We start from the raw sequence: 20,606 nt of genomic DNA, 5'->3' as shown, positions 1-20,606 counted from the left end.
CCGGGGCCTCTCTCCCTGAGGATTTGGCAGGGTGGCGAGGGCAAGGGGGTCCCGACAAGGCTGGCTTCGAACCCATGGGGAGAGCGCTACCTACACTCACGCCGTCCGAGGCACCCCCGCCCCGTTTCCTCCCCAACCAAGTCAAGCACCCTCTCAGCAAGCACAGCGCAAAGGGCTTTGCTCAGCCACCTGGTTCCCTCCCGACGGCTCAGACGACACCGCGGGGCACCGGTGGGCGCGGGGTGGCGTCCATCCTCTGGGTCTGGGTGCGCTGCTGCGCTACCCCGTGCCAGTGGCTTTGCCATTGCCCATTCTCTCTTTTTCCTCCCTGAACGCCCGCTCTTCGGCTCAGTACCGGCTATACTGGGCTCCCTGTGCCCTTCTCGGCCCTCCCCGGCTGCAGGCCAAGGTTGTGGCGTCGAGAGCCTGCACCCCCCCCACCCCTCCCTACCGCTCCCCCTCCCCCTCCCCCTCCCCCCTTCCGCCCCCGGGCCGGGAGCCGCGCAGGGACTCGGGGGCGTGGGCACCGCGTGGCCACGCCCCCGGAGCCGGCTTTTTCTAGAGCCGCTGCAGGAGGCTCTCCGCCGGCCGCCCCGCTCGCCTCCCTGGGTGCGCTCCGCTCCGGCCCCGCGCTCCGCTCCGCTCCGCCTCCGCCACGCCGCGCTCCGGGCTTCGGCTGCAGCCGGCGCGGGAGCGCGCCCTCCGCGCCGCCACGCCGGCCCCCGGCTCCCGGCTCTCCGCGCCCGGCGCCGGGTCCCTGTGACTCGGTGCCGGGCCCCTCGCGCCCCGCGACCTCGCCATCCCCCAAGTCCGGCCCTGCTCCCCGCCCGGGCCCCCTCTCTCACCGTCTGGCGGTGCCCCCCACCCCGCACCCCCTTCCCCCCTCCTCTCGTTTGCTTGCTTGCTTGTTCGCTAGCTCTCAGACGCGGCGAAGCAGCTTCGCAGGAAAATCCCAGAAACCTTTGCAAAAAGCCGACAATGAAATTTAAGGAGTTCTTCGATTTCGGCGCCATTTTCGAGTGGATCGAGAGGTGACATGCGATTTTTTTTTTTTTTTTTTAAGGGACTTGTTGGCTGGCGTTTCTCCCTTTAATAACGTTGGTTACGGCAGACTGGAAAAAAAAAAAAAAGAACTCTGGTCACAATGCTGGAAAAGTTCTGTGTTGCTCTGGGGTTGTAAAGCACGTTTGGGGGCCAGGGTGCGGGCGAAACGGACACATGAGTGCGGCCGGGAGGCTTCTTAGGAACCGGGCTGGAAAAAGCTAGCGTGGAGGGGCGGGGAGAGAAAATTGAGTAAGGGGCAGTGACCGCCTGTCAGCCTCGCCAGGGTCGGGATCGACTGGTTTTGACAGACCATAAATGGATTTTTCGTGGCTCTGATTTGCAAGCAGTAAAATATGTCTTGGAAATAAATATGTGATTAATTTTGCACTGTCTTTTCCCAATTAAAACTTTCAAGGTTGTTTAGATTTCCCAGTAGGAAACTTGACTTTGGGAAAGTTTGGCACGAATGCGCCGAGGGAAGTTACAGCTTGTTTGGGGTGGGGGGGGGGGGTATCTGCAAAATTAAGACAAAACGTTGTAAAATATGAGCAGAGGAAGAGGCGTATTCTTGGACTCAACTGATTTGGCCAAACAGTTCAAAAAGGAGGGGGGGCGGGGCTATGGGCAACTCGAAAGTATCGATTCTTTGTCTATTGTATCAGCGACTACACTGTCTTCTGAAGTGACAAGACGCCTCTTTGTAATCTCTTTTCGTAAGTAAATTTCAATCTAAAGGGAAATCCATAAAGTAGGGGAGCGAGGTGGCTTTTTAGGAATGTAAATCGTTGTCCTGTCACTTGGAGAGAAAAAGGGGCTTAAGTGAAAGATACAAAAGAATTCGATTGCAGTGAGTTTGCGGAGCAATCTGAAAGGAACCTTCGCCTTTGACACCGTTGCTATTTCGCATGAACTTTTGTTTTTCTAAGTAGTCAAATAAGGAAATGTTAAATTAGGGATGACTTTAATGTCTGGTTTACATATTTGTTTGGGACATAAATATTTAACTGGGAGAAGGTTGTGGAGTTATAAAGTATAACTGTACATTTGCTAAACATGTTTTTTTTTTCTTTTTAAGGACAACCAAGGACGTTTATCTCCATTAATCCCCAAAGTCAAAGTTGTTTGTAAATAGCATAGCCAGAACAAGATGGAATTTAGAGACACCTAAATTATGTCCCAGTTTAGGGAGTGAGGTTATTATTATTATTAATATGTTAGTTTACAGTGACATAAGTAGTTCAGTGGTGACACTGGATCTCAGTCTAGTGTGAATTTTGTACTTAGTCACATTAAATACTCTGCACATTCTATTAGCTAATTAACAAGACAACATCCACTATACTGGTTTTGAAAAGCCAATAGACCTCAAAACACTTAGCTGACTGGGATACTTTGAGAGTCTATTACTTGTATTAAAATGCAGTTTAACTTTCAAAACCATTGGAGTTTCGTCCTGGTTTTGTTGTTTTAACTTTTAGGTTTGCCGTTGAGGTTACAGGGTCCTTTCTTCTATGCCTAATTGGTTCTTTCGCTTAAACTGTGTGGGGGAGGATGCATGTAACTTATTGCTAATGTGTGTCCATTTTAAAAAGTAAAAAGTGGTCTCCAATGAGTTAATCATTAAGGAGTATGCACAGTGCCGGCCATTTCAGGCCGTGAAAAAGTTTTTGTGGAACTGCTTGAGACTAGAAGGAGTAACGTAACATCAAGCATTTAAACTTTTTGATTGATTTGTTTTGATAGGTGACATGGAAGGGTATAAAGTATTTAAAAAGAAGTTTGAATAATCACGTCCATATGTAAATATCCAGATATTTCATCTCGGGACAGTTATCTCTCATTCTTTAATACCTTTAAAAAGAACTCAAAACAGAGCGTTTGCTATAAGAATGAAGCACTGGCGAGTTGAGGACATCTGATGCTTGTGTGGATGGACTATATTTCCCAGCTAACCTATATGTTAAAATCAGCTGCAGCTGCCAGAGACATTTTGGTGATCTTCTCTAAGTCAATAAATGAAAAGTTACTTTTTAAGTGGGGACATTGAGTGACACTTATGATTTACAATATGCATCGGGAGGAAGTTTCACTAAGACTTAGAAGCTGGCAAAAGTGATCCCAGCTTGCCAAACTGCCTCAATTTGTTTTATCTTATTATTCTTACTTTCAGAGGTAAGATTCTTTCCCACCCTAATTCCTCTCTCACCTCCCTGCTTTTCACCACTACACATTTCCAAGATTCACCCTCGGGGGGGGGGCGGGGGGAACAAATGAGAGTCACATTCTTCACCCCACCTGCCAATCCTGGAAATCAGACGGCAGAAGTTCTAAAAAGTACCTCGATTTGGAATGACGTTTGGATTTAGTCTTAGCCATTGGGTAGGGCGGGCCGGGGCTTCCTTCAAGCCACCTCGTCTTTCTCCTTCTGCAGGTTCCCCAGAGCGATCCCACTTCGTTGACTCCGAGGGGATGCAGCAGCAATTCATGTTTTGAAGGGCTTTAAATGGTTCAAAACGTGAGGCGCTGCTATACCCCCTCGCGAGCAGGTTGGAAGTTGGGGTTATGCTGGACGTGCGTTCCCTAGGGGCGCTGGTTCCCCAGGCCAGCTCTGGAGCAGGTAGGTGGGCTGGGGGTGGGGGTCGCATCTCTTCCTCTTCCCTCTGCACCCTTCCCCGCCCACGGGGCCCCGCGGTAGTCCGGGGAGGGCGCTACTGCTCGCTGGGGGCTGGGGGCGGCCGGGCTGCGTGCAGGTGCTGCGCTTAGTGGAGGGACGCGGCGCCCCGCACTCAGCCGTGCCCTAGCAGCGGGAACAGTACTGCAGTGGGCGATCGGTACTCTGGGGTATTGTTTCTGCTGCCCGGGCAAGGCTGGGACTCCCGCCGGGGCCCACCCTCCAGGTAAGTCCTAGCCCGGTGCCCGCAGTGTCCACCCCAGCAGCGAGTCAGGCGCCTTCATCCTCCAATATTTGCCCGCCTTCGAATATATAAATAAGGCGTGGAAGATACTGCATTTTAGCACTCCTTTCCCTGCCCGGATAAAATTTAAAGTTGGGGGTGGGAATCCCCCCTGATTACCTAGAATACCACCCACACGACAGAAACGAAGACAGACTGTCATCAAGCCCCAACGACTAAATTGGGGAGGAGAGGAGTATTGGCAAAAGAGTAAGGGGACGCGGGAAGGGGACCCGTTGTCGGCAGTCCCCAGGCCCCTTTGCGGCGCCTGGTAAAAAGGCTCACGTTCTGCAGGTGGAAAAGACGTTGGAGTCCAGGAAAGACAAAAGTTCCTGGCCCTTCTTCTCCACACCCTCCCCACCCTTCTCCCTAGCTGTGGGGGGAGGAGCTTCCGTCGAGGTCGGACGAGGCGTGGGGCCTTGCCCGCGGGTGAGTCCCCAGCCGCATGGAAAGGCGCCGCCGACCTGCCCGATCTGAGGCCTGCCCGGAGCTCCGGGACCCAAGGGGGTGGCTTCGGAAGGACGCTCCGCGTTTCCATCCGTTTCTTGCCCTATCTCCCAAAATCTGGCCCCAGAATCCCACCCTGGACGCCGCCCCAGGCCACTTCGGTCGCCCGGGGGCCTCACACAGGGATTGCCCCGGTGGCGGGGCACCGGCTCAACAGCCCCTGAGAAAATGCCAGCACCTGAGCTGTCGACTCAGGGGCCCTTCGTGCCTCCAGACCTCTGGGCACTATTGCTAGTGATTGCTGCACGGCCGTCGACTTCGAAAGCCACCTCCATCCCTCTCTGGGCGCCGCCCCCCCCCCCCCCCGCCCCCGAGTCGGCCAGGAGCTTGACAGGCGGCCTAGGAAAGAGCGGGCTAATTCTCTGGCCGAGGCCCCACGTCGCCTGTGAAAATCGCTTTAGGTTTTTGGGTGCGACCCGGAGCCTGGGCAGGTCAAGGACTACCGGCCAAGACAAAGGGGGGGTGTGGAATCGTTCCCACGCTCGCCGTCATCCGAAAAGAAACTCAAGTCAAGAAATCCGCTCTTGGCTGTACGGGCTGCCTTGAGCTGGCCTTTCCAGGGGCCGGGAGTGGGGCCCCCGAGGAGGCCGGGGGCTCTAGGTAGCCCGGGCCGGGGCTCAGGCTCCCGCCGCCCCAAGGCGCGCTCTCCCAGACTCCCTTGCGCCCGGGCGGGCGGGTCGGGGCCCTTCCGGCCGCCGCGGACCCCCGGGCTCCCGGGGGCGCCGCCACTCGGCTGCCGGGGCGGACCCGGCTCCCCGGCCGCTGCAGCCCCGCCCCGGCCGCGATGCCCGGGCGGGGAAGCCCGAGAGTTGGCTCCCGGCCGGCCCAGGGCCCCTCCGGCCCGCATTCCCGAGGCCTGAACGGCGAACAGGTTCCCCGCACTGGCCTGGCTGTGCCCTGGGGCCGGGGCGGGGCGGGGGGCCCCTCGAGGCCGTCCCCTGCTTCTCACCAGCTCCCCTTCTCCCTTTCTTTCTCCCCGCTCCGGACGGGTCCCCTCGAGCAAGGAGGAGGCTGGGTAGCGGCCAGCGGCCCCCCCCCCCCCACCGCCCAGGACCACACCGGCGCCATCCGGCTCCCTCCTGCGGGACCCAGGTGAGAGACTCGGGTTGGGGTCCGCGAGGGGCGCGGAGGGTGGGAACAGCGATCCGGATGGAGGCGTTGCCTTCCAGATGCCCGGGGGTCCCAAGAGGCATCGAGATCGAGGGCGGCCACACAGCCCTCAGACTGCGTGGTACCCCTTTTCTGACTTAATCTTGCACCACTATTCATTCACACGATCGAAGGTGCAGTGTGCCTAGATTTTCCTCCAAGGACGAAAATGTGAATAAAGCAATATTTTAGCCAAACCTTTCCGTGTCAATTAAGAAGATGGCAATTCGTTCCAGACTATAAATTCTCCTTAACAACTCTCTTAGGTATTCTTTCAAACTGCTTTTCAGCATTGTTAGATGTGCATCCTAACGTGTGGCAGACTTGTGTAAAATGCATCCATTTCTAGTCAGCCGATTAATTGAGCCAATGTTAACCACCTTCAAGGAGGCACCTTTCCATGGTTTTCTCACTTTTTCCCATCACGTGTGGTTAGAAAACGGTGCACACAGCATTGTATTGTTTATTAGACCAAGTTGGCCCATAAACTAGGAAAAGTTAAGTCAAGTTCCAAATTTTAAATTCCACATTTGTGTAAGTTCTGGGACAAGATATATGTTACTTGTATAAGCCAGAATTGAACGTAATTTTGAAATATTTTAATCACAGGACTATTTATTGAAGGCATCCAGCATCTCCAGTTAGCAGTACTGACTTTTTTCCCCCAACACTACATCAACACTCTTGGCCTGGATCTGGACACAGAAGACTCCTGTTTCAAGAAAATACAATCATCTCTCAAATCCTGTAATTTATATGCAGTTTAAACTCACTAGGTATTGAAAGCCACCCAAGTGTCCCACAACATAGGGTAAAATATAATCAATCATTCGGTGTAATATTATACATCCTTTAAAAATGTTATTGGAAAATGTTTTATGATCTGTAAGTCAAAATAACCCTTTCCCATCGTTTCTTTCTCCCTGCTGCTCCCTTATACCCACGCTTCTATGTTCCAATTGGCATGTAAACTTGTCTCTCCGGCCAAATGAGTCAGTCATGAAGGGGAACGGCAATTGATTTGAACAGATGTGTGTCAATGTTACTTGGAAAACTAGATGCCAATAACCAGGGCCACAAAAAAAGGGCAGTGGTTGCAACTCTGTAAAAATTTATGCCTGCCTACAGACAATGACTAAAGGGGGACCCCCCCCCCCAGGAAAAGAGTTGGATACACGCCAGTGCTGGGAGACTGATTGTATGCTGCTTTGGATTTTCCATTAATGCAAGATAACTGTCCAATTAAAAAGACCTACTAAGGGCTCTGCAGTGCAAATTATTTTGCTGATTGTTTTAAAAAACACCATACCTATCAAATCATCAAGGCAGATGGGGCAGCAGGGGATGGGGTTTGTTCTCCCAATGCTGGACTGTCAGGCTTAGGGCAACACGTGGAGAAAAAGCCATCCTACACAGGTGGGAATGAACGTCTAGGCCGTTGCCCCGAGAGAAAGCACACGATGAAAATAAAAATAGGTCCAAAACGAACTTTCTGGATGATGAAAACTTACGGAGAGGAATTAGAGATGAGAGCTGGGGGCCTTATCCAAGTTGGAGTAAAATTTTAAAGATCTCTTTTCCCATCAGCCTGCAGTGTAACTTCTCCTCCTAACCCTAAAACTTGATCTGTGCATTTGTATTTAGAATGATCACAATATTAAAGGAAGAACCGTCTATGCACCAATTATAGCCCATGTGTTGTCTCCCCGCCACTCCCTCACCCTCCCCATCAACTACTGCTCAGTAAATGAACAAAGATCTGCCGGCTCTTTCGTAATATTTCACCTGCCTGCAGCCTTTACCTCCTTCTTCCCCCCGCCCCCCACCAGTGATCTCTGGCAAGTTCAGGAAGACGCTCCAGGGGGTAGTAAATTGAGCCATGAGGAGACTTCCCTTTGTGGCAGTTGCTGGGCTGTGGAGCACTCTTCTTCCACCAGTGAGCTGTAGAATCTGAGCAGCCCAGTGGAAGTTTGGGTGGGGGGCCCTGGCTTCACGCCCCCTCCCACCCTCCCTGGTCTGGGAGCTGAGAACAGAGCAGTGCACTGAGTGAGGGTCTTGATGGCTTTGAAGCCTGATTCTCCCCGAGCAGCTCCCTCACCTGTCCCCCAACTCCGCCCCGACCTGCTCTCCAGACCAGACTGTGGTCCCAAGACCAGACTTTTTATGTGCCCACAAAAACCGCAATAATCAGAAACATAATCATCCCAACATCTTGGTTGTTTTAATGGTGCTTTTACAAGCTTCTCCAAATGCTTTCATATTTTCTACTTGCAACAACCCCAAGAGATAAATAAGGTGTCAAAAAAAAAAAAACACAGTTGCTGACAAGAAAACTGGGGCTCCTGGAGGGTGAGGACCTGTCCCAGCGAGGCTAGGAGGCTGGCCTGGGACCTCCTCCTGACCGCGTGTTGTGCTGCTTCACTGTCTGTTAATCGGAACCTACTACTACATAGTTGCGGTTAGAACAGCAAATGGAGTTGAAGCCGTTCGGTTCGAAACATTAGAGCTAAAACTGATTATTCACATGCTGAGATTTGCCCTACACCCTGGACACCTCCTGGGTGAGGCCCAGCATTGGCCCCAAGATGACAAATAGCGACAGTAAATTACCCAGCTGTGTACATGTAAGGATGTACACACTCAAAAAAAAAAAAAAAAAAGGTGTGATTTGAAATCATTTAAAAATCTCTGAGCCGTATTTGAGATAGACCCAACCACATTATTTCTATATTTTTCTATATTTTCAACCAACTCAGTCTTAAAGAAACAGATGCAATGGCCATCCGTTACCTTAATTTAGTCAGTCGATCAATGGAACCTTTTTTGGCCATTACAAATAATAATTTTAAAGACTATATCAAAATCTGGCACATGCTTATGATATCATGTTTTCAAATAAAGGCGATAAAATAACGTGGACCCCACAATTGACCAGCGGGTCTGTAGAGGCTCAGAAACTGGAAAAAATATCAAAGCAACATACTTGTTGCCGAAGGTAGCGGAATTGGAGCTGAAGTTTTTTCTTTCTCTGCTTTTCCATGTTTTTTTTTTTTTTTTGTTACGCCATGTTTTTCATCACATAGTCAAACATTATTCTCTTAAAAAGTCTTTAGGGGTCATGGGCGACACAGCAGTTTTGGGTCAAGGATGCACAGACCTCAGACGTCTCGGGGATCATCATGTCACGAGAGACCACTGTGCACTTGTGACAGATTGATAACTGAAAGGTCTGGGAGCCGCTCATCTTCACAGCAATATGACGGGTAAGTATTACAAGGCCGGTTGATGTGGGCCCTAGACAAGGAGGAAGCGGGTAGGTAGGGCGAGTTGTACACTAATAGTTTAATGGGGGGTGGGGGGTCAGACTCTGGGTCTTTCACTGGTATTTTAAGTTCCTTTTTAATGAATTGAAACTTATTCAAGGCATAAGATTTTATATTCATGCTAGAATGTTAAAGAATTTATGCTCAAGCAACCAACTCATCCGTAATACGTTGAGTCGATATACGCGGTCAAGAAAAGGCATGAACACCCCACAAACAAAAAAGTTACAGAAAAAGAATACATTAAAGATGCTCCTTTCATTGTTTTTAAGGATAGAAATTAGAAACATCCTGATGGCCAACAACAAAAGATCGCCTCAATAAATTGTGGCGCCTCTAGCCAGCTGCACGAGAATGCGCTCCTGCTGGTGCACGTAGCGATAAAAGAAATGAGCACATTTTTCTCACTGTTCCCATCTATGCGAGCACACAGGGAGCATTCTGTGTGCACTTTTGTTTCCATATCCAGATAAAAGGCTGGGAGGAGGTAGATCAAAACTTTCACTCTGGTTATCTCTGAGTCGTGGTATAAAAGAGAGGCACTAAACTATTTTTGCGATGTGTTCCTAATACGTAATCTAAGTGTATTGGGAACATTTTGCATTCGTAGTTTTGTGTCAATAATATGGAAAGAAGGCTAGGAGGAAGGATACCAAAAGTCTGTCAAAGAAAGATGCTAAACTGGTTTTGCGATGTGTTCCTAATATGCAGTATAAATATATTGGGAGCATTTTGCATGCATGGTTTTGTATCACTATACAGATAAAAGGCTGGTGGGGATAAACCAAAAGTCGTACAATGGTTATCTGTGGGTTATAATATGAAGCGATACAAGTAAGGTACAAAATTATTTTTGCAATATGTTCCTGAATATGTAATATAAGTATATTGGGAACATTTTGCATCCATAGTTTTGTATCGATATTTAGAGAAAAGGCTAGAAAGAAATATACCAAAGTTAAGTAGCACTTATTTCTGGGTTCTAGTATTATACATGATATCTGTTTTTCTCTTTACACCTTTATGTATGTTCCAAGTAATACTTGTGTAAACAACAAGATGCATTACTTTCATAGCGATAATAAAACATTTTATTTTTTAAAGAGTTTGTTGGTTTGTTTTAAAAAAGCATGGCCCCCTGGCCTGGGGATGGGAAAAGACTTCCTATTTGGGCAGCAAGTGGGCCTGCATTTTCAAACCTGTGTGGGCAAAACCTACACAGCTTCGGTTGGCTTCGTGGTGCAAACGTATGTTATCATTTACTCTTGGCAAAGGAAAGGGAAAGCGTGATTGAGAAATATAACCGTGACAGAGTAATAATAGTAATATTGCTAAGCAGACTGCTATCTCCTGTCTAATCGAAGTAACACGTTGAGAAGTATAGAAAGTGCAAACAGGCTGCGTTTCCTCCAGGAGCAATTGAGGATGGTGGGGCCTGGACTGCTGCCCAGGCCTCGAGACACTGGCCAGTTTGGAACATGCCTGAGTCAAGAAAACACCTTACAGAAAGTCCCATTCCACTTGGCTAACTTTTCGCAGATGCGGATAAATGCCCCCTGCATTTCCCCCCGCCCCCAATTCTGCTGCGCTCCATAACAACCCTGGTGGTGGCAGACACACGCGCCATTGGAACTGAAGCCTTCCTTGTCCCCTTAAGAGAGACGTGGGCATTTGGAGACACACTAGGCCCGTGGGCCAACGACACACCTGCCAGGGTCGAACCCTCCTCAGTTGCACTGATCTGAACAGAAGAGGACGAGGGTCCCTCCCACCCTTTCAGAGGCGCTCTGGGGAAACTGTCCCCCACCCACCACCCAAAGACCCATGCGCTCGCAGGAGCTCCCATATAACTAGATGTTACTTATGTCCATAATATTCCTTAGAGCAGGAGCTGCAGTTGTGAGGCAAAAATAGACTGAGAGGAGTTCCCCTTGTGGCTCAGTGGTAACAAACTCCACTAGCATCCATGAGGACTCGGGTTCAATCCCTGGCCTTGCCCAGTGGGTTAAGGATCTGGCGTTGCCGTGAGCTGTGGTGTGGCTCCCAGATGCAGCTCAGATCCTGCGTGGCTGTGGCTGTAGTGTAGGCCGGCAGCTGCAACTCCAATTGGACCCCTAGCCTGGGAACCTCCATATGCCGCAGGGGTGGCCCTAAAAAGCAAACAAAACAAAACAAAACAAAACAAAACTCTGAGAAACATGCTTCCACTTTCCCAGCGCCGTGCCCTTGTGCTACTCGCTTGTGCGGCCTTGAACACACGAATGCGAACCCTGCCCTCTCTCTGCCACCGGGGCAGAGCTGTGGCTTTGACCTTCTGAGCCGGAGCGGACCACACAATCTGCTCTGCTTCGCTGCATTAGCAAGCGTCCTCCTTTGGCCCAGGTTAGACCAGAGTATGGAAGAGCGGGGGCTGTGCGAGGGCCCCCTTCCCTGATGGAAGCTTTCACGTCCACCCCAGAGAGAGAGAAGCCTTAATGTAAGCGCTGACCATAAACCCTTGTACCAGAGAAAAAAAGCTCCAGCCCCTGATGTTCTGAACCAATACAAAGTCCTAGAACTTGGCCGGTACAGAGAGTACTCCTCTTAGTTGGGAGCTTGCCAAGAGGGGCTGGGGGTGGCCCGGCGCCGGCACAGAAGGAGCTGGGAGCTGCCTGTATGTAACGGGGTCCGTGCAGTCCCTCATTCTACCGAAGAGGAAACAGAGTTGCCGAGGGGGGACGTGACTCGCAGAGAGGCTGTGCAGAGAATGGGTGGCGACGTCAGAACGTGAACCTCGATCTTCAGGGCTCTTTCCAACTGCAATACGCCACGTCCAAAGGACAGAGAGGGCAACCCAGGAAGATGCTACAAAGGATGTGGGGCTTGCGGAACACCTGAGAAGGTGGATGGGGCTAGAAGAGGCAGCGAGGCAGGCAGGGACCTTCTAGGTGGGGATGATGGCGCAGGCAGGGATGGATGTGGGTGGCACTCGGGCCGTCGGGAGACAGGCCTGGAAGAAACTGCGAAGGTCAAGTCTAGCCTCTCAATGCGGTCCGTGCGGACCCTAGAGGGCATAAGACAGGGTCCCAGCAGGTGCAAAAAGGCACAGAAGGGAGTTCTGGTCGTGGCTCAGTGGTTAACAAACCCGACTAGGAACCATGAGGTTGTGGGTTCGGTCCCTGGCCTTGCTCAGTGGGTTAAGGATCTGGCGTTGCCATGAGCTGTGGTGTAGGTCACAGAGGCAGCTCGGATCCTGCGTGGCTGTGGCTGTCGAGTAGGCTCCATCTGCAGCTCCCATTCGACCCCTAGCCTGGGAACTTCCATATGCCGCGGGTGCGGCCCTAAAAAAAGACCACAAAAAAGCCACAGAATACATATGGCACAACTTTCCAGGGCACAGATTTGAGAGTGAGCCATTTAAAGCATTGTTTTTCTGTTAAGACAGATACAAAAGCAACAAGATAAAGCTGAGACCTCAAAACCATTTCAGGTTTCTTGCAGGCCCCTGTAGGCGGCCTCAGGACTCCCACCCCAGCCTCCTTCGGGGGGACGGACTTATACACTCGTCTCTAGACATTTGGCTTTTTGTTTTTCCTGCCAGTACCAGGGTCCTCGACTTGTGATAACAGCTGCCCTGCTCTTCCCTTTGGGAACTGCTGCTCCCCAGCCCGTCACATGATTCTGGAAGAGCTGCCAATCACAGGAAGCTGCTAGAGCCTCCTGCCAGGCGTGTGACCCAGGTCAGGCCAATCCCGCACTGCCCCATGACCCTTCCGGCCTGATTGCGCTGGGAAAGCGCACGTGATCCCAGCCTAACCAATGAGAACACTTCTATGTTGGGGCGTGGGGTTAATCCTGATATGGAGAGAGTGTCTCCTTCTCCTGCAGTTTCTAGGCCTGGAGCTGTATGTGCCCTGGATCAGCCTGCTCCACCACGTCCAGCCCCAGGGGGACCTCCCTCCTCAGCAGGCGAGAGGAGGACAGAATGCACATAGAAATACTGAGAAACATGGGCGGGGCGGGGGGCAGGGGGGGTGTAGACGAGGCAAGTGACCTAGCCTATGTCCTTGAACCCAGGTCCAGAGTGTATCTTGTCTGTGCCTTTTTTTTTGTTCGTTTAAGCTGGTTTCACTTGATTCATTCAACAAACACTTATGGAGCACGGTTCTAGGCTCTGGATGTAGAGCCGTAAACAACGCCCTTGGGGGATTTACATTCTCGGTTGGGTCGTGCTTCTGTCACTTGTGACCCAAACAGGGCTGCCCGCTAGATCGCAGAAGAAGGTACATGCTAGGATAAGGACCAGAAAGAGCGCACGTCTATACTATTTAGGAAATCTCCAAGGGAGTCAGAAATCTCCTGAGCAGAGGACTCACGCGGTCATCCACAGGCGTCTAGGCTTGAGGCAGGCAGGTGAGAAGCAGCGAGTAGGAAAAGGCTGGCATGGCTGGGACTCCGATTTGCTCCATTTTTGAAAGACCCCATGAAGAGGATGTCCTGCTGGAATTCAGGTTCCTGGAATGAAGTTCAACTTAGAAGGAAAGTAACGTGCTTCCAGGAAGTGCTCCAGACCCAGCTCTTCCAGCTCCTCCCATCTGCACTTACCGCCCCCTCTTGGTGGTGTGGTTCAGCCTCCCCTGCCCTGCTCACAGGCTGCCCATGGACACTGAAGGGAAGGCCCACCGTGGCTCCGGTCTAGGCTGCCCTCTCCCTGCTCCAACCCACCCACCTAAGACCCATTGCAAGTGCTTCCTTCTCCAGAACACTCCTGCGACTGCCCCAGCCCAGCTGAACCTCCTTTGAGCTCCTGCTGCTCCCACAATCAGGTACTTGCATGTGGACTTTTGCCAGGTGTGCCTCCTGCCGTTCATAGGAAGCTGCATGAGGCCCAGAACCAGGCTCCTTTCACCACCTCCCCCCCACAGAGCCTAGCCCTGTGCCTGACCCTGCAGAGGGGGTGCTCAACCCCTGCTTGGTTGATGGGGCTGATTGTGCAGATGGTTCAGGGGTAAGAGCATCGAAATCCTTTTCCTGGGACAGAACTGGTTTAGGCCTATTTCTTTGCCATAATCATTAGCAGTGTCCTCTCACTTTCCGAAGTGTCTGATGATAAAATACACCGCCACGTACTCATCTGAAGGGTACCGAAGGGGCTCTTGTTGCCGCCACGTTGAAGTGGCTCCTGATATAAGACAAAATATTTACAAAATCCAAACAGCATCCTATTGCAATTCAGTGCTCTGGGAAGTCGTGCCTGCTCGGCTGCATCCGGTTCCCACACTCTCTTGAGCACATGAAGCATTAAAGCCACAGTCGAGCCTGTTACAAGTTACAGGGTTCGCCTCTGTTTATTTCATGCCACGGGTGTGTAAACCAGCCCTGTTTTGCCCCCCCAAAGACTGGAAAGGCACCCAAGCTCAGTCCAGATCCAGGAGGTATTCAAAGGCAATTCATGAACAAACCGGAAGTCCAGCCGCCGGGGCCAACTGCTGCCTGATGGTCCTTTTCAGCTCTTAGCTTGGGAAAGGCTGCCTCTCAGGGGCGCCCGTAAGAGGAAAAAAAACCCTCATCCCCGTCTTCCCCTCTACCCCCGTCTCCCCCTCTACCCCCGTCTCCCCAGAGTCACAGCTTCATCCTGCCACTGCCCAGGGGCCTTTAAACCTCCGCACCGGATGCGCTTAGGTTCCTGGAGGGGGAGCCAGAAAATCTGCAGCTGCTTGCAAAACACAAACCTCAGCGCGGTGAGGGCACATCCATGTGGAGGGGGCAGCCTGGGACATGGGCATCTTGGCCCAAAAGGGTTGAGGAAGACATGGGTACGGGGGGCAGTGAATTATAGAAGATCTGATCTTGCTAACACGGGACATAGCTGAGGATGGGAGCTAGTTCCCAAACCAAAATTGAAAAGATGAAGCGAAAGCCTAAATGAAGGAGAACTCCACCACCTTTTTTTTTTTTTTTTTTGCCATTGCTTGGGCTGCTCCCGCGGCACATGGAGTTCCCAGACTAGGGATCGAATGGGAGCTGCAGCTGCCGGCCTACACCACAGCCACAGCCACGCCAGATCTGAGCCACGTCTGCGACCAACACCACAGCTCAAGGCAAGGCCAGATCCTTAACCCACTGAGCAAGGACAGGGACCGAACCCGAAACCTCATGGTTCCTAGTCGGATTCGTTAACCACTGCGCCACGACGGGAACTCTGAGAACTCCACCACCTTGACCCCAGCTTCCCTTCCCCAGTGAGCTTCCAGAATGCTGGCAACCTGGCTTCCGTCCCCCAGGCAGGAGGTTGGATTTCACTCTAGGGAGCAGACCTCTGGTGCCTCTTGGGCCACCTCGGATTTCGGCTGCAGAAGTGCACCGTTTTGTGCAAGCTCAGACTGACCTCACGCTGGCAGCGTTTGACCTTCACTAGGCCTCTTTTGCTTTCAGTTTCAAGGCCTTCTCTGATGCTGTGGCTGCTGAATGTTTGTGCCTCTGGCCCCACAAATTTATATGTTGAAACCTAACCCCTGAGGTGATGGTTTTAGGAGAAGGGAACTGGTATTTAAAGGCTGCAGCTTCCTGTTCTCCAGCAGTCAATCCTGGGAGGCCTCTGGAAGCTTCTAGGGAGGCCCTAGCTGGAATAAAACCCATATTTCCTACAGGGGTGACCTCAATAACACACCGTTATGTTGGCTTTTCCTCTTTCCCTGTGTTCACTCTCTCAGCCCCCTCATTCCAACTTCCTAAGATCGACTCCCAAATAAACTACCTGCTCTCAAATCCTTTCCTCTGTGCCTTCTTTGGAGGGGACCCAAATTGAGACGCTCACCATTTAGAGACCAGAGTGAAATGTCCGTGTCCGCCCATTCTAGAGTAAAGCCAGTGGACAGGCCTGTGGTGTAGACAGGCAGCTACAGCTCCGATTCGACCCCTAGCCTGAGAACCTCCATATGCCGCGGGTGCAGCCCTAAAAAGACCAAAAAAAAATTGAAACAAGCAAATGGATAAAAGAGTAAATAAGAGAAATAATGCCCACAGCAGAAAACAAGTTAAAAACACCACAATAGCCGCAGAGACGTAATTTATGCACTCCTCAAGCAGGAAGGGGAAAAAAAAAAAGGTAAAGAACAGAACGAGCTCTCAGCAGTGAAAGTTTCGGCTGTCCCTCCGCGAGTAGAACAAAAAAAGGCAGAGTAGGACATTAGGAAAGAAAAGAAACGAGGACATTAGAGGACTGTTCCCGGAGACAAATCATAGATGTTCTAGAAAGAGAGTCAGGAAACGAAAAAGGCAGAGAGGATATTATCAAAGAAATAATACATGAAAATGCCCAGAAATGAAAGACCTGAATGGAAAAAAAGCCCACATCGAGGCGCCTCATCGTGAACATTTCAAACACAAAGATAAAGAGGAGATTCGGAGAGCTTATCGGAGAAAAAAATCGATGTCATGCAAAGGATCGGAAATCAGAATGTCTTGGGATTTTTCCAAAGAGAAATACCGGCAGCTAGAAGACAGGAAGCAATTCCTTCCATGTTCTGAAGGAAAATTAAGACACAGCCCAGAAGCCTACATCCAGCCACAGCCACAGTTAAGGGAGAGGATATCAAATATAAGCATTCTCAGACATTCAGGGTCTCAAAATAATTCCTTCTGGTGCGCCCTTTCTCAGGAAGTTACTGGAGGCGATGTGCACCGCAATGAGGAAGAGAGACTTCAGCTTCTGCGGGTGGCGGCCCAGGTCATTTGGCCCAAGACTCCTGCTGAGAACATCAAAGAAGGTGGACAACATAATTTAAAATATCCTTAGGAGTTTCCACTGTAGCGCAGCCGAAACAACCTGATTAGTATCCATGAGGATGCAGGTTCAATCCCTGGCTTTGTGCAGTGGGTTAAGGATCTGGCATTGCCATGAGCTGTGGGGTAGGTCAAAGATGCAGCTCGGATCCCGTGATGCTGTGGCTGTGGAGTAGGCCGGCGGCTGTAGCTCTGATTAGACCCCTAGCCTGGGAACCTCCATATGCCAAACCTGTGGCCCTAAGAAGCAAAATAAATAAAATACATGCATGCATACCTACGATACAATGCAACACAACACAACACAATATCCTTAAAAGCATGAAACACTTAACAAGATAGAAACTAGTGAGCCAAGATCCCAGAGAGGTGACACCAGCTCTTTCGGTCACTTCAGCTCAGGGAGATTTTTCCCATCAGGACCAAGAAGCTGAGAGACCAAGTGCTCCCCGTACTTGGCCTCCCAGGATCAGGGAACAAAAGTCACAGTCCAGGAGCAGCCCAAGACTCTGGTAAATCATCGCCTGCCTTGGGCTGATATCCGGAAAAGCTAGCCCGGGAGGAAGGATGACTTGGAAATAAACCAGCTCTCACCTGCATTGCAGCCTGTCTTCCATTCATCCCAGCAGCCTTCAAAACCTCATATCCTGAAATTGGACTACATGGGTTTCAGGTTGCTAGCAGTTCCAGGCACGTGGGCAAAACAAATCGAAATCTTCTTTGGATAAAAATAACAATATCCTAGACTTCAAATTATGTCTTTAAATTAAAATCCAATACACCAGTCAGAATGGCTATCATTAACAAGACAACAAATAACAAATGCTGAGGAGGGTGTGGAGAAAAGGGAACCCTCCTGCACTGTTGGTGGGAATGTAAACTGGTACAACCACTATGCAAAACAGTATGGAGGTATCTCAGGAAACTAAATATAGAACCACCATATGATCCAGCAATCCCACTCTTGGGCATATACCCAGACAAAACTTTCCTTGAAAAAGATACATGCACCCCTATGTTCATTGCAGCACCCCTATGTTCATTGCAGCACTATTCACAATAGCCAAGACATGGAAACAACCCAAATGTCCATCGACAGATGAATGGATTAAGAAGATGTGGTACATATACACAATGGAATATTACTCGGCCATTAAAAAGAATGAAATACTGGCATTTTTAGCAACACGGATGGACCTAGAAACTATCATGCTAAGTGAAGTCAGCCATACAATGAGACGCCAACATCCAATGCTTTCACTGACATGTGGAATCTGACAAAAGGACGGACTGAACTTCTCTGCAGAACAGATGCTGACTCACAGACATTAAAAAACTTATGGTCTCTGGAGGAGGCAGTTTGAGGGGTGGGAGGATGTGCTTGGGCTGTGGGATGGAAATCCTGTGAAATCAGATTGTTATGATCATTATACAACTACAGATGTGATAAATTCATTTGAGTAGTAAAAAAAAAAGATGTGATACATATATACAATGGAATATTACTGAGCCATAAAAAAGAACAAATGAATGCCATTTGCAGCAACATGTATGGATCTAGAGTCTCTCATACTAAGTGAAGTAAGCCAGAAAGAAAAAGACAAATACCATATGATATCACTTATTTGCGGAATCTAAAATATGGAACAGATGATCCTATCTCAAAATAACAAACAAACAGAAACAGATCATGGCTAAGAAGAGCAGACTTGGGGTTCCCAAGAGGGACAGGGAAGGAGTGGGATGGATGGGCATTTGGGGGAGGTTTTTTTTTTTTTTTTTTTTGTCTTTTTGCCTTTTCTTGAGCCGCTCCTGCGGCATATGGAAGTTCCCAAGCTAGGGGTCTAATTGGAGCTGAGGCTGCCAGCCTATGCTAGAGCCACAGCAACTTGGGATCCGAGCCGCGTCTGCAACCTACACCACAGCTCACAGCAACGCCGGACCCTTAATCCACCGAGCAAGGCCAGGGACCGAACCCGCAACCTCATGGTTCCTAGTCGGATTCGTTAACCACTGCGCCACGACGGGAACTCCTGGGGGAGGTTTTGGATGCAAATTGTTCTATTTGGAATGGACGGGCAATGGGACCCTACTGTACAGCACAGGGAAATGTGTGTGATTGGGTCATTTTGTTGTTCAATAAAACTTGACGAAACATTGTAAATCAACTATGATAATAATAATTTAAAAACAAAAAATAAAAAAATAAACCAGGAGTTCCCGTCACGGCGCAGTGGTTAACGAATCCGACTAGGAACCATGAGGTTGCGGCTTTGATCCCTGGCCTTGCTCGGTGGGTTGAGGTGTTGCCGTGAGCTGTGGTGTAGGTTGCAGACGCGGCTCGGATCCCATGTTGCTGTGGCTCTGGCGTAGGCCGGTGGCTACAGCTCCAATTAGACCCCTAGCCTGGGAACCTCCACATGCCGCAGGACCGGCTCAAGAAAAGGCAAAAAGACAAAATAAAATAAAGCAAAATCTAATATTGGCGATCCTGCTGTGGCGCAGATGTTAAGGATCTAGTGTTCTCTCTGTGGTGACTCAGGTTCGAGCCCCAGCCTGGGAACCTCCATATGCCATGGGTGTGGCCGAAAACAAAAACAAATCTAATATCCAACATATAATTAAACACATGAAGATTTAAGATGCTATGAGCAAGCACCAGTAGAAATGATAGCCAAGAGAAATAAATGCAGAAGAACTCCAAAGAGCAGAATTTATCAAACAGGGATGCATCTTTTGTTCATAGGGAGAATGCCAAGCTTTACAACTGTGGCAGGAAACTGAAAACCACAAATCGAGTCATGGATTAAAAACAAGAAAACCAAACAAAATGTGAGAGCAAACCAATAAAGACAGAGACACAGGACCCACTGAATAGGGAGTGAAACACAGGAGAGATAAAAAGGAAACTCCCACGGTGACGAGGAAGGGCTGCGCCAGGAGGAGCCAGAACGCTAGACCTTGAGCTCCACCAGTTCAGGTTTGAGCAGGGGATGGAAGGCCTTAGGAAGGCTGTTTTCCAAGAGGAAAAAAAAAAAAAGGTGGAGCCAAAGATTCGCCAATGTATTTATTTCCCACATGAAAATTGGGGTTGAAAGTTGTTGTACAAAGCTATTGGACAGCATGAAAACATTTAGCCAAGGATTTGAAGACACTCCAGGAGAGAGGGCGAGAGAGACAGAGACAGAGAGAGGCCATCAATAGAAAATATTAAATATTGTCAAATCAGGAAAGAGCGGCATAACCACAGGATTTAATTTGTTTGCAAGTCTAAGTTCTCACATTTCTTTTTTTTGATCTATGGGTTATTTAGAAGTGTGTTGGGTTTCTAATATTTGGGACTTTCCTGCCATTATTTGGGTTAACATTTCTTTGTGATAATGTTATTTCCTCTATAGCTGTCTTAGCTTTACCGCTTTTTGTTATTTTTTCGCAGTTGCTCGAGGGCTGAGACAGGCAGCCTTAACCTATAAAGTCTGGAGTCATTACTGTCTCTCTCTCATACTTCACTCCTGAAACATCAAACTTCTAACTTTCCCCTGCTCATCTTTTTTTTTTTTTTTTTTTTTTTTTTTGGTTTTTTTAGGGCCGCACCTGTGGCATATGGAGGTTCCCAGGCTAGGGGTCCAATCAGAGCTGTAGCTGCCAGCCACAGCCACAACAATGCCAGATCTGAGCCAAGTCTGCGACCTACAACAGAGCTCACGGCAACACTGGATCCTTAACCTCCTGAGCGAGGCCAGGGATCGAATCCACGTCCTCACGGATGCTAGTCGGGTTTGTTAATCGCTAAGCCACAACGGGCTCATCGTATGTGTGGCACTTCACACGTCAAATAGCTTTCCTACACAATTCCACACACCTG

General features: G+C 49.8%; 1 protein-coding gene and 6 non-coding genes across 7 annotated transcripts; all 7 read left to right on the top strand.

The window, feature by feature from the left end:
* The first annotated feature begins 74 nt into the window (after nucleotides 1-74).
* LOC146394792 (uncharacterized) lies at nucleotides 75-7,338 on the top strand. Its single transcript, XM_085006989.1, has 4 exons — nucleotides 75-266; nucleotides 508-1,031; nucleotides 5,510-5,597; nucleotides 6,264-7,338. Exons 1-4 carry the CDS (start codon nucleotides 75-77, stop codon nucleotides 6,297-6,299), a joined length of 840 nt encoding a protein of 279 aa, XP_084863115.1. The 3' UTR covers nucleotides 6,300-7,338.
* MIR424 (microRNA mir-424) lies at nucleotides 3,505-3,584 on the top strand. Its single transcript, NR_038556.1, has one exon. It is a non-coding gene; the product is annotated as a microRNA mir-424 (primary transcript).
* MIR503 (microRNA mir-503) lies at nucleotides 3,822-3,930 on the top strand. The gene has a single exon (NR_038516.1). It is a non-coding gene; the product is annotated as a microRNA mir-503 (primary transcript).
* A 1,472-nt stretch (nucleotides 7,339-8,810) lies between the features above and the next one.
* MIR542 (microRNA mir-542) lies at nucleotides 8,811-8,890 on the top strand. The gene has a single exon (NR_035392.1). It is a non-coding gene; the product is annotated as a microRNA mir-542 (primary transcript).
* Nucleotides 8,891-9,515: 625 nt separating this feature from the next.
* Nucleotides 9,516-9,596, top strand: MIR450C (microRNA mir-450c). Its single transcript, NR_035405.1, has one exon. It is a non-coding gene; the product is annotated as a microRNA mir-450c (primary transcript).
* A 39-nt stretch (nucleotides 9,597-9,635) lies between these two features.
* MIR450A (microRNA mir-450a) lies at nucleotides 9,636-9,741 on the top strand. The gene has a single exon (NR_035376.3). It is a non-coding gene; the product is annotated as a microRNA mir-450a (primary transcript).
* Nucleotides 9,742-9,820: 79 nt separating this feature from the next.
* On the top strand, nucleotides 9,821-9,900 carry MIR450B (microRNA mir-450b). The gene has a single exon (NR_035393.1). It is a non-coding gene; the product is annotated as a microRNA mir-450b (primary transcript).
* Nucleotides 9,901-20,606: the final 10,706 nt, after the last annotated feature.

This window comes from Sus scrofa, chromosome X (genome assembly GCF_054392235.1).
Source record: "Sus scrofa isolate SSC_HxYL_T2T_F1_AM1 chromosome X, Sscrofa_HxYL_maternal_Yorkshire_Landrace_v2.0, whole genome shotgun sequence".
Lineage (NCBI taxonomy): Eukaryota > Metazoa > Chordata > Mammalia > Artiodactyla > Suidae > Sus > Sus scrofa.
This window is presented reverse-complemented; position numbering and strand designations above follow the sequence as displayed.

What these genes read in the sequence shown, in the direction of transcription:
- LOC146394792 (XM_085006989.1), top strand. Translation starts at nt 75, where the DNA reads ATGGGGAGAGCGCTACCTACACTCACGCCGTCCGAGGCACCCCCGCCC. An exon ending in CGTCCATCCTCTGGGTCTGG is followed by an intron (nt 267 to 507) that starts GTGCGCTGCTGC and finishes GGAGCCGCGCAG; the next exon opens with GGACTCGGGGGCGTGGGCAC. An exon ending in ATTTTCGAGTGGATCGAGAG is followed by an intron (nt 1,032 to 5,509) that starts GTGACATGCGAT and finishes CCCTCGAGCAAG; the next exon opens with GAGGAGGCTGGGTAGCGGCC.